The sequence below is a fragment of the Leptosomus discolor genome, chromosome 6, assembly GCF_034619465.1.
Source record: "Leptosomus discolor isolate bLepDis1 chromosome 6, bLepDis1.hap2, whole genome shotgun sequence".
Taxonomy (NCBI): Eukaryota; Metazoa; Chordata; class Aves; order Leptosomiformes; family Leptosomidae; genus Leptosomus; species Leptosomus discolor.
The window spans coordinates 33,073,034-33,086,482 of NC_141396.1; the positions used below are offsets into that span (position 1 = coordinate 33,073,034).

A 13,449-nucleotide genomic window follows, 5' to 3' on the forward strand; every position below is an offset into this window, starting at 1 on the left:
GAAAGTATGCTTCTTAAAGATAAAAAATAAAAATGCAAAAGTATAGCATTAGTGCAAATAGATGTTAAAAAATCAGGAAAAGAGTCTTCAAGAAAAACAGGATGAAATGCAACAGGGACAAGACCAGGAGACCATGCTGAGCAAGAGTAATCAACACCAAAAATATACAACAAGCAACAACTAGTTAGACAGTAGTGTTTCAGAAAAGGACCTAGGGATTATAGTACATCAACACAAGCCAGTAACATCATGCCATGGAGACAGGATAAGCATGACACAGAAATGAATAAGCAGGAGTACAGACTGTGAGACACCTGATAAGATCACGCAGTTCTGTACAGCACTAGTTAGGCCTCAGCTGGGAAACTCTCTCCAGTTTTGTGCTTTGTATTTAGCGAAGGATGTAGACTACTGTGGAAAGAGTTTGTTGGAGAACAGCAATAAACACTATCTCTGAGACTAAGCTGAAAGATTTAAGAGTAACTAGCTTAATGAAGAGAACACTTAAGAATTGATCAATGCTAGATAAAAGTATTCACAACCGACAAAGCTTGGTACAAAGAAGAAATAATCCATTCACCGTGTCCATGGCAGACAGGACAAGAACTAATGGCTTTAAGTTACAGCAAGAATAATTCAAGTTATTTATTAAGGAGAAAAAGTACCTCTTGATGGTAAGTGAAGCACAGGAATTTCTTGGAGAGGTCATGGAGACCTCATCATTACAAATTGTAAAGGAGTGGACAAACAAATATCTGTCAGGAGTGAACTCAGCACAGTTAAGAGATGAACTGGATGACCTTTTTGTGATCTCTTTCAATCTTTTTTTATGGTTCCACGATTAGTATAACTAAAAATAGATTTCAGAACATCTCTGCTCTTATGGTTAGAAAAAGAACTTATCTTGGGAATTTCTAGGGGTGGAAAAGTTTTTATAACAGCTGTGGAGGACCTTTTATTTATTTGCTGGGCCTTAAGTGCACAGTACTTTAGTGGACAGTAGGCCACGTTATATTATTCTGGGAAACTGGAGTTAATGGGGCCTACTTGGGGACTATGGCACAACATCATGAAAGATAAAATATTACAGGCTCTTAGTTCTGTAAAACAGATGGACGCAATAAAGCCTTTAAAAACACCACTAGCATTAATTTTCACCAGTAATAAACCTCTCCCAAACACCTAAAACCAAATTTAGCACTCTACCTAGAAAAGCATTTCTAGATATCACAGATCATTAAAGATTTTGTAGGCCTCCTTCTCTTTCCCCACCCTCACTTTGCAGCTTTCTGAGCTGGTCTTTTTGCACATGGCTCCCACCTCAGAAAAATGCAGATAACAGCACTTTGCTTCATAATGGGGTTGTGAAGTAGATGAATTTGAGATCAAGAATAATAAATAAATGAGAGCTCTAGAATACAGACTGTGCTGTATTAATGATCAGTTACATTGCATCACTTTTCCATTTATAGATAACTTCTACATCTTCTTGCAGTTGTGGAGTGCAGAGAGCGCCAGCCACCAGCTTCATGCTTTGGCAGCAGCCCTAAGGCAAACCCGAAGCCATGTAATGGTGCTCTCTGTGTGGTGACTGCCACTTCTCGTCCACAGGCCCAAGGCAGACCTACATTCTTCACAGAAGAGAACCTGTACCATTCTCAATTTGGGGGGTTTATGCAGTCCCAAAGAGATGTGACTTCTTATAGTAGATCAACCAATTCATGAATCTCCTTTAAATTCATAGGATCTATTTCACTCCAATGAATATTATACAAGAGACTTTGCATATAGGCTAAGTTTGAGAATGAAACACTTTTCTATTCAGTTATGCTTTTTCTGAGATTTGTAGATATTATGTGTGTGTGAGGTGAGGAAAAGAGACCAGGACGAAAAAAAGAGGGAGAGAATGTAGCAAAATAGACATGGTATGCCAAAATGAGAAAGATCCTGTTATTCTTTTATTTGATCAAGCTACTGGCCACAGAAAAATGGCCGACATAAATTATATATGCCAAAGTCAACTTCAGCTGATGTTCTTTCTAGCCATTTGATCTTTTATCTGCCAACTTCCATCCGTTTTCCCCCTCTGTATCCACATTTAATATTATTTTAGCCATTAAAAATGTGGTTTTCTACTTAGTTCAAGTTTTCTGTGCAACAGATATTTTATTCTTCCACTGCAATACACTGAAGAAATAAAATGCCATTTATGCAACAGAAATAATACTCTACTGAATATATACTACCATTAATAACTCCTAATCACTAAAACTCTTCCTTTTTTTGACCATTTATATGGAAATAGGAAATCAAAGAGTTTACTTCTTAGTTTTCAGTCTAAAACCGCACCGTGAAAGGGTTATTTTCAATAAATAAAAACTAAACCTTGTATGTCATTATTTTTTATGAGATCTTTGATTTATTACATTGTTTACATGGCTGCTGAAAAAAAATACTGCTGAGTTCAACCATAGCTAATTGATGAAAAATAAGGTTTCTGTGGCTATATTGCAGGAACTGATAAACACAAGGAAAGGGACCTCCTACACTGAGAAACTGTGACTGTAAATTTCAATAGTATATGAGTGGAAAATACCCAAATAATTGTTTTTCTCAGAAGTGCTAAGCACCTGTAGCTACTGTCGACTGTAATTGGCACTGTCAACACTCATAACTTCTGGTTATTTGAATTGTGTGACTCACTAGTCTTGGCATCTAGGAGACAGACAACTGCAGCTGGTGCTGATCTGGGGGGAGGCAGCAGACTTTGCTAAATTTCAGGGGGGTTTTGATATGGACAATGTTCACTTTCCCATTGACAAAAAAAAAAAAAAAAAAGGTAGTTGATAACTGTGAACTTCTGAACTGAGAAGAAAAGGACTTTTGGTCTTTCCTCATACTGCCCTGCACACCTGAAGTATTATCATGTACAACCAAACTACTAAGAGAAATGGAGACTGAGCCGTTTTCATGACTGATATTCATATTTTGTTTTATTGTTTTTTAGCCATTTATTTCCCATGGTCATGAGGATCTTGTGAGCAGTATGTTGCCTGTAAGCGACTGGCTGGCATCCACAGAGGCTGTGAGACCACCAAAAGAATTAAATACAATTGAATGCTAGACTTTTCCACTAAGAGTGCCTCCCTCCATGCACGTCATGTTCAATAGAAATGACACCACAGGTGTTGTAGAATTCACACTGTCATGGCACTAAGTGGGAAACACGTAAACACTCAGTACGCCAAAATCTGAACCTCTGTAAAAACGACTGCATATTGCAACTCAACACAGCGCAGTTCCCATCTACCTGGAGCCACAGCGCAGCTCCTGATGGGTTTAACATGGTCCTTCAAGCTGATGTTAACTATGAGGTGAGTTCACCTAAGTCAGCTGTAATTTTTGTGTTGCTTTCCAGTGTGCGTAGAGCAACCTGGCCATCATAAATATGCGGATGCTCCAGTACTGGAGAAGACAGGCAACAGGCGTCTGCAGTACTGCCGGTGAGGTGTGACGCTCTCAAAGTGGGACATCTCGTGGGATTCCAGACACGGTGCTGCTGGAGTGTCTTGTAGCAGACTGCTTTTTCACCGGAGAACAGCAATTAATCAAAACAGAAAGCGTTTGTTGGAATGTGCGATGTGCAGCCTAACTTATTGGTCAGAAAAGACTTCTCAAATTCGGGAGAAACAAGCTGGCTTGTGCACACTTTTGGGCTTAAACCGTTTGTAAAGCAATATGGACTGCGCCGTTGTAAAATCAAGCAGCAGGATGCTGGGTGTGGGTTAACGCAGTTATGCCCGGAAAGTGAGGGATGTGTGAGCCGGTTTCTTGCGGTGCCGCGCGGCACAAAGCACTTCGCCTTTCTGAGGCTTCATACAGAACAACGGCGGAGCTGGAAGCCAGGGCCCTCACCGCCACGAGGATCAGATTTGCCAGCCACGCCAAGCGAACGGCGTTCCCCGGACACGCCGGAAACACTGCGGCTTGCTCGTTCTTGCTGCGCACACAGGCACGTTTCGGGGGGATCGATTTGGGGTAGGGGGTGTTATTTAGAGCCCGTTTTCCAGGGCCGCCACCCCGCCCGCCACGTACTCCACCCGGCATTGCACGATCGCTGCCGACCCTCCCGCAGGCGGCGGAGGCGTGACGGCTGAGGGGGTCGCGGGCAGCCGGGCCCGCCCCGGGCAGTGCTCACCTTACGGCACGGCCTGCCCCGAGTGAGGGGCGCCTTCCAGGGTGGGCTGGGTGGCGGCGGCGCCCCCGGAGCCCCGCTGACAGGGAACCCAGCCGCAGCCCGCCCTGAGGCGGGGGCGGGACCGTTGGGGGCGGCGCCGTTGGGGACGGCATCTCCCTCCCCTCCCTCCCCCCGCCGCACCGCGCCGCGCCGCTGCCCCCTCCTCCCGGGCCGCGGCCGGGGATATCCCCGGCCCCTCCCCGGCGGGCCGACGGCGGCCCAATGGAGGTGGAGATGCTGTGCGGGCTGCGGGCGGGCTGGGGGCGCCGCCGAGCCGCGGACGCCGCTGCCGGCCCGGGGACGCGCACACTCGGCGGGGAGCCGGAGGCAGAGGCGGGCGCAGGCGGCGGCACCGGGGCCGGGACTCTGGCAGGCGGTGGCTGGGATGAGCCGGGAGGGCGGCTGTGGGGGCAGATAGCGTCCCGCGGGGAGGCGGCCGAGTGGGGCTCGGAGCGGCGGCGGGGTCCGCCCGGCAGCGCCATGGCGGCTCAGTGCGACCCGCTGAGCGGGTACCTGCAGCAGCCGCTCTCCGACCCGGGCTCTAACAGCGAGCGCAGCACCGACTCGCCCGTGCCCGGCTCCGAGGAGGACTCGGCCGGCCCGTCACGGCCCCTGCACAGCCCCGAGTGGGGCGAGGAGCGATTCCGGGTGGACAGGAAGAAACTAGAGGCCATGCTCCAAGGTGAGGGCGGGGAGAGGCGACGGCGGTCCCCGGGTGGCGCGGGGCGGTGGCGGCCCGGGAGGGGAGGGGGCCGCGTCCCAGGCCCGGCTCTCCGTGCCCTGCGTTCCTCGCCCCCCCCCCCCTTCTCCTTCGGACCGGGGGCTCTTTTGTCAGCCCCCCCCCCCCCCCCCCCCCGGGGCCGCGGAGGGGCAGCCGCTGGCCGGCCGGGCGCCATGTACGGCCCTGGGTCAGCGGGAGCCCCGCGGGCCGGTCCCGGGCTGCCGGGCGCTGTCGTGGCCTCCCGGGCCGGGGCTGCGCGGAGCGGGGCAAGGAGGCTCCTCGTTTCACCTCCCCGGAGCGGAGCCGAGCGTCGCGGCCCGGGGGCGGGTGGAGGGGGCACCCCCGGGTCGCCAGAAGTCGCTTGGGGCCCCGCCGGCCCCGCCGTCGCGGGTGGTGCCGGTGCCCAGCCCCGCGGGGCTCGTCCCGCACAGGCAGCCGGCGCGCTGTGGGGCTGCAGCTTTGAAGGCTGAGATCTCTCAGAAATCCCTCTTCAAGAATGTAATATCGCTGCTCTGGCAGGGTGGTTCAGGCTTTCGAGGAACAGCGGAGGACGCCGTTTAGCGGGAAGGGAACTGCTGAAGCCGGGCGTCCCGGCCGCAGGAGCGGGGACGGCTCCGGGAGAGCTGACGGCGGCACCGCTGCCTTAGGACTCGCTCAGCCTTCCTTTGGCTCCGCTTGCTGCTGATTTTTTTTTTTTTTTTTCTTGACTACATATTTTGTCCCAGTATGTTTTGAATTATCTAACTCTTAGTGGAAGTTACGTAGGCAGCTTTTGACAAAATGGTTTAGAAGTAGCAATCGCTGGGTTTGTTGTTAAAGAGCAGATAAATAGATCTAAACGAGTTGAGGATGTTGCTGAGTGGGGTAATTCCTCTGGGGTGTTCCCTGCTATCTGAGCTGAAGAGCCCATGAGAATGGAGGTGAGTTTCAGGTCTTGTGTTGCCAAATCTCAGGGCATGTTTGGATCAACAAGGGAAGATGATGGTGATTTCGAGAAGCTATTATTTCCTGTAGGACTAGTGTTTTGTAAGTATTTAATGTTGTACTTAACATGGTAACTCAAGTATTTATGTACATTTTCAAAACAAATAAACCCCTGACAGATCTGTCACTACTGTTCATGTGGTGTGTCACATGGAAGGCACTTCATTCACTTACTGGAAACCGTGGGTGCTTGCTGCATGACCATCTCCTGTCTGAGCACCTGCCTCCTCCAGCGATGGAAGGCTGTGGGAGATAGCAGAGGAACAGGGGCCGGTGAGTTGAGTTGGTCACTGAAGAGCTGCAGTTTGACTTGGTGACTACAATGATTGGAATTTTTTTAATTGAGATTCTCTCTCCTGGGGGTGAGTTAATCTTTAATCAGTTAATACTTTAGTTCTAGTAGAAAAATCTCATTATGTAATGCAGTAAAGAGAAAGGAATTCAGAGAAAGAGAAGTCTTCTAAGCAGCAACACTATTTATAAAGATGTGCTCATCAAAAGTGTCTTAAAATCAAAACTGTGGATGTTGAGGAGGAAAAGTATTTCTCTGTACAAAGTGGTAGGAAAATAGTTACAGTGCCGTAAGAAGATTGAAGGTTGCCTTAACATTTTCATTTAGTAGCACAATAAATTTCCATTATCACATCCCACATGTAGTCCGTCCTTCTACTGCCTGAGTAGTAAACGTGTGAGGGTAAACAAAGCTCCTAAGCAGAATCCAAATACTGTATGGGTTGTGTCATCCAGTAGTAGCCAGTGTCAAAATGTGAGGGGTTTTTGTTTGTTTCATTTAAATTTTTTCTGATCTTCAGAGGAGTTTAGTAAAATATGTACAATAGAGTACAGTGAGTAAATGCAAACAGAATGCTGCCTGCTTTTTCATGAGAGGTTGCGGTATGTCCAGTCTAGAATACGCATGCTTCAGGTGATGGTTTGAGGAATATTTGCATCAGATAGTTATCCTTTTTTTGTGAAGAAAAGTACCTGTTGGGTTCTGTAATAAGTGATTTTGTGTGAAAATCTAAACTTTCTGGCTTATTGGTAATGAAAAATTTCTTATTAGGAAACATGAGACAAACATAGTAGTTCTTTCTGTCAGAAAACTGAACTGCTTGAACATTATTGCTTTCATTCAGTTTCCTCTACGTACTTTACAAGTTTTTATCTTGTCTCTTGACTTCCTCCAAGATAGGTTTTACTTACCCTTTTCTTGTGGGAGAATACTTCAATCACGGAGTAGCTCTGCCAGGGTGTCACAAAGAGCATCATGAAGCCAGATCTGTAACTGGTACCCAAAAATTCAGTCTCATTTGTACTGCTGATTACAGGCCGAAGTTGACTTTATTTTTTAACGTTTTTCCCCCTCTTTTTTTTGTGGCCATCTTTTGGGAGTGGAAACTTTGACTCCCCCTAGTAGGAAAGGAACAATGGAAAGGAAGCAGTCTGCCATCTCCAGAAACTAACTTTCGTTAGACAATTCATAGGGTTGTTTCCTATGGCTTTTAATACCAGATCCTTCACTGGAAGTTCTTAAAATATGATGAAATTGCATTGTGGAAGGGAAACATCTCTGTAGTCTAAGTGGTGATGACCAGATTTCTGACTTCTAAAAGTTACCCGATTTTTAAAATACAACTGCTTGTTCATTTTAGGTGCTTAGAGGCAGCTCTTTTGCTTTTACCAGCTGCTAGAGCACGTGTTTCCACTTGTGAAAGTTACTTTTCAAATGATTTAAAACCGTATGACTTCTTCAAGGGTTTACCATAGCTTTCTTATATTATGGGAAACTGAGAATGTCATCTTTACTTCAGTTATCTTTAAAGCCAAGTTTGAAACAGCATCTGGTGAAGAAACTTGTCAGGAAATGTTCTCATTCTTGCTCAGGAATCCCTTACTGCTTTGCTAGTCAACATCTGTTGTTTACTGTACTAATGATGAAATGTAAAAAACAATCAGGAGTAGAAAGAACATGAAGAAGCTCTGTGTTCAGCTTGGTGCTTCTGTTACATTCTGTGTTTGCATGGCTGAATTTTATATGCATTTCTGCCATGGTTATTTTCATCTTTCCTGTGCTTGATATTTTGTGGATAGTTTCTTGGGGGACAATGCTGACTCTGGTGAGACTCACCTGGGTGTAGCAGGCTGTATAGCTCATGGCGGGGATTGGGGTACCTTACCATCAGACTCAGGAGAGTCCACAGCAAGACACCGGGTAGCTCTTTTTCAAAAAAGAGTTGATGTGGCTAGTTTGCTACCAGTTTTATCTGAATTAAGGTGTCAGAAAATCTTGATAGATTTGAGGATGCTTCTGGTGTTGGGTTTTTTTCCGCTTTGAAATAATTGCTTTAGTATTTTTGGTGTTTCAAAGTTTGAGTCTGAATAGCCTTAAGATAAAAATGTTAAATGAAAGGTAGAGGGAGCTTCTTGAAGAGCTTTGCTTTTTCTGTTTGGAATAAAAGAAAAAGCAAAAGCTATGGTAAAAACCTTGAACATAAGAATAATTTTTTCTTGTTGTCTCCAGCTACTTCATATGACTGTTTTATTACTTACTCATAGATGACTGGAATAATGTTCCATAAACAAATCTCAGTCTCGAGTGGGGTGTAAGCTACCTTATGCTTCATGTCTTACCAGAGCTTGTTGGTGAACAGATCTCTTTAGAGTAAACTTTTTTTTTTCAGGAAGCAAATTTGACTAAAACGGATCAACTGTTCTTTTCAGCACTGGCAGAAGATGATATTTCTTAGTAACTGTATTAATTATAGCTGCTTTGCACTAAATTCTGGTGAATGCTCAGGTGACTTAATACTGTGGAATGATTTACTTAGTGCATGTTTGAGTGCCTGTTGCCATAGCAGCTGACTGTTATTACAAAAATGCAAAACACTGAACTTAGAAAAGCTGTCCAAAAAGTATAATCTAACAGCTAATGTCAGAGCAATCGATAGACGTACACAAGTTGGCCATGAACCTTAAAAAACCCAAACCAACCAAACAAAAAAAGCAACACCTTTTTTCTCTTGCATGGTGTATCTTATTCTTGGCTCCAAGGTGTCATGCCAGTCTATGTCATGTTCTTTAACAGACGTTTTGGGGAGACATATATTCAGCATGTGCTTAATTACTCTGTGACTTTATAATGCACTGTCACACAGCAGTAACACAACCTGGGTAAAAGAACAAATTCACACTGTGTTTTTAATGTCTAATAGTCTAGCAGTGATGTGTATGCCATATTATATGTTTCTCTTTAAAAAAAAACCAATGGTGTACCTGTTAGAGTTCTGTTTTGGTTTTTTTTATGCATCGTCTTTCAGTTTGAGGACTCTTTGGGGTAATTTACTTATGGGATCTGAAACTTTAAGGGTGGTGTGTGTTGTTTTTTTTTCTTTTTCCTCATGAAACAATTGAGCATTTACATATGAAGAGAAGCAGACTTACCTGCTTAGGAAACTCTGCAGAGTACTGAGCACCACAACCACCCTCTTTGCTGCTGAGTTCATCTTACAGAGCGGGTTGTGTTGATAACCGAGTGGGAACATTGGAAAACAGCAGTGCCCTATGCTGATTTAGTACTGACTGTCATTAGTGCCTTTGTACATTAACTGGAGTAGGTCAGAATTACAGGAATCATGTCAGTCGTAATTTATGTAATTTAGACTTGGTTTCCAAAAATAATAAAGGATCATTTATTATTTTGTCAGGCAGTAAGGATAAAAGTACTGTAACCCAAATTTAGTACAAACAGTCAGTACAAGCAGCTCATTTTGAGTGCTTCTGCATAGCTCTTCTTCCTGCAATCGCAGCATTGGGTGAACGCTCCCCTGCCCTGCTCCCTCAGTTTTGGTGGTCCTTGCCTGTCATGGGGAATTAGAAGAATGCTCAACTAGTGATTTTTCACCAAAATAAATCCTACATTTTTTAGAGGGAAGTGACATAAATATTTAGGTAATTTTTTTGCACAATTTAATCTAGGTGAAATTTTTTCACTGTAAATCTCCTGAATGTCAATTGTTAATTCCTTTGCCTAAAGGTGACCCTTGAGGCTGTCTGTTGCCCAGTCCTAGGACTGTACTTAGGCAATGCCTAGTTCTGATGCTTGGATGATAACCAATTAATTTTGTTTGCTGATCCATCAGGTGAAACTTGCTGTATTTAAACAAGTATATTTTCCCTACTTAATGCTTAACTATGTGGGAAAGTGTACTTTTAATACTTTTCCTAGACTTCTTTACTAGTTTGTTTATACTACAGAGAATGATAAATTGATAAGTGTGACAAGCAAAGTTTGAGGGAGGCTGGGGGGGGGGGGGAACCACTTCTATTTGAATGTACTAAAGAAGATGGAGATGTTCTAGGTAACCTGGGCCTCTGCTGAGACTTTGCTGCAAACAATAGTTTTGCTAGAGGCTAAACCCTGAAGACATGAATTAATAGGTTTTCAGTGAGTCAGCTGCTTAATAGACAGTCACAACTTAAATATAATGGTCCTGACTGATGGTTTCTGTGTGGCAATGGCAAGTTCCATGTTGAATTTGTGTTGGATTTTTATGTTTAAATGGCTAAGCAGGAATTACTGCTTCTCTTCTGCATTTTTGTGTGTGTGATGGTGGCAGAAATCTGTATAATAAAACTAAATGTATTGTGATCTGTGATCCTTCAAAGGATTAGTATACCTTGCTTGCAATCAAAGTTAAAAATACTCAGGGCTATTGATTTATACTCCTGTTTAAAGTTCCCTGTGTCCCTATTGGAGCTTTAAGAGATGTGAAGTATGTCTTTTCTTTGACCAGTTTCTTGCTGAAGTTATCTTTTCAAACTCTTTTATTTTAGTAGGTCCTAAACACAATTTCTTGTCCTAGACAACTTCTTTTTCTACTAAATTGTGAGATTTCTATTGGTGGTTTTACCTTTTTTTTTTTTTTCCTCTCCTTGCAATGTATTGGCAGAACCTGGACAAGGACATAGTTGTGGGGAAACTGGAACCTTTCTAATAGCATTTACGTTTGGTGTTTAACTTGATTTTTTTTTTCTGCTACGTGCAAGTTCTTTGTCAGTTTTTCAAATCCCTAAAGTGCTGAATAGTCTATTTTTACAAAAATGTATGAAATGAATTTGTGTGACTCGTAGTTTACAAATGTTCTTGCATTCCATTGTTAACAATTGTAATAATGCCACTTTCTCAAGTTTCAGTGTTTTTTAAGTAGTACAACGGACTATCATGGTTTGGCATGAACTGCTAAGTAAAGTATTGCTGGCTTGCACATTCCTGTTGGTTATATTATAATCTTTACCTCCATTGGAAAATATGTCCTATTTTGAGTAGTTCTTTCAGGCTCTTGGCTTTGTGCCTGTCAAACAATGAAACATGCTAGTTTTCTTCGATTTCAGCCCTCTGTTGAAGAACTAATAGTTTTTTTAATTTAACTTTTTTATGGTAATATCCCTTACTGTGAAGACTCAGTAGTGACTTTCATAAACTTTGAGCATAAAACCTAATAGACTATATGTGAGTTGGAGTTCAGGTTATTAATTTTCTGTACTTTTCGTAGCTGAAGGACTGAGTACTTGAATTAAGGATTTCTTCTTTGAGATGCTGCCTGTTAATCAGTGGTAGTTATTAAAATAATTTTGACCTAAGCAACTAAAAACATTTGTTGAACATATCTGCAACTTTTGTTCAGTATCTATTTTTGTTTGACTAGGCTTTCTTGTCTCTGGTTCAGATCAGTATGATTGTATTGCATGGGGCAATGTAACCCTTCATGTTTCGGTGACTTTTATAGCCAATTTATGTAAAGATGTCTGCAGTGATATCCTCTTTACTGGAATAGGAATACATAATTTTTGAAGAAATTGTTTCCTGTTAAAGGTTCGTTGGCGTTGTGAGGGAACTCTGAGTGACAGCAACGCCTGGCCAGGTCACTGTATATGTGGAGCTATTGAAGTTACTGTAATCCTCATGGAAAACAGAGCTGTATCCTTTCTGCTGTTATCTCTCTAGCTAATAGAGCCTGAGGAATCTGGGTATTCAACAAGTTCTCTCATGCTTATATGTGAAAGTGTAGTTTTTGGATACTTGATGTCTATGCAAGAAAAGAGTGTGATGGTTAGGGGGTTCAAACAAATACAGAACAGAGGTAATGCTAGGTGTCTGGGTGGGTAAGTCACTTGCCTAGTAGCATAACTATGTTTAATTTTTCTGCTGCAAACCAGATTTCATGGAGAGGTTGATGGCCATGTAGCAACGTTGGTCTGCCCTAGTCATTATCCTGGCTGTAATAGAAATTAGAGCACAGAAATCAGGAAGGCTCGCAATAGGCCTGTGCCTGCAGGACAGTTGCAAGAGAAGCTCTCGTACTTTTTCTGGGAAATCCACACAAGTGGGTACCTCCCTAAAGTGCCTCATGCTAATGCAGGCAGCAGGGATATCAGACAGGTGGAGCTGGAGGTCTGCATGTAGTCACAGGGCTATGATCTCTCTGAGGCTGCAGAGGTGTGGTGGAATAGCTCTTGGGACTGGAATCCTTCAGTGACTGGATACAGGCTCTTCAGGATGGACAGGCTGGGATGCTGAGGAGGAGGAGTTGCCCTTTTTTATGAGAGTGTAGTAGAGTTGCATGGAGCTCTGCCTTTGGGCAGAGGATAAGCCAGTTGAGAAAGCATGGGTCAGGATTATTGGGTAGACCAATGTCAGTGGTGGTATGGGTGTCTGCTACAGACCATCTGATTAGGAAGAAGCAACAAATGAGGCCTTCTTGAAACAACTGGAAGAAGCCTCATGTTTGCAAGCCTCAGTCCCCATGGAGGACTTTGATCTCTGGTGGAGAAACAGCACAGCAGGGCACAAGCAATCTGTGAGGCTTCTGGAGTGCATTCATGACAACTTCCAAACATAGATGATCAAGGATGTGACAACAGGAGGTTCTCTACTGGGCTTTGTACTTGCAAGTAAGGAAAAAGTAGTCAGGGATGTGAAGATGGAGGGCAGACATTTGGAGGGACCTCGACAGGCTGGAGGAATGAGCCAACAGTTCAACAAAAGGAACATGAAGTTCTGCACCGGGAAGGAATTACCCAATATACCATCAGAGGTTCAGGCCAGCAGGCTGGAGAGCAGCACCCCAGAAAAGGACCTGGGGGTCCTGATGGACAAGCTGATCATGAGCAAGCTTGCAGTGTGGCCTTGTAACAAAGTAGCCCAAAAGCATTGTGGGCAGCATGAGGAAGGGTGCTGCCAGCAGGCTGAGGTGACCTTTGCTTGCTACTCAGCCCTGGTGAGACACGTTAGGAGTGCTGCGTCTAGATCTGGGTTCCTTAGTACAAGAGAGATATGGGCATACTGGAACAAGTCTGGCAAAGGGCCACAAACCTATTGAGGAACTGCAGCATCTGACACAGGAGGAGAAGCTGAGACATCTGGGACTATTTAGCTTTAATCTTGAGGAGAGAAGGCACAGGGAAGACATTATTAATTTTCTGTGTATGTGTTAGGGGTATAAGCAGA

The 13,449-nt window shown here is 44.1% G+C and overlaps 1 protein-coding gene across 1 annotated transcript in view; it reads left to right on the forward strand.

Annotated features, from left to right (window-relative positions):
- The first annotated feature begins 4,459 nt into the window (after window positions 1-4,459).
- The window catches only part of BICC1 (BicC family RNA binding protein 1), a 112,499-nt gene continuing 103,509 nt past the window's right edge, over window positions 4,460-13,449 (forward strand). The window contains exon 1 of the mRNA XM_086467047.1: window positions 4,460-4,919. Coding sequence (XP_086323173.1) covers window positions 4,460-4,919 — 460 coding nt within the window. The remainder of the gene's footprint in view (window positions 4,920-13,449) is intronic.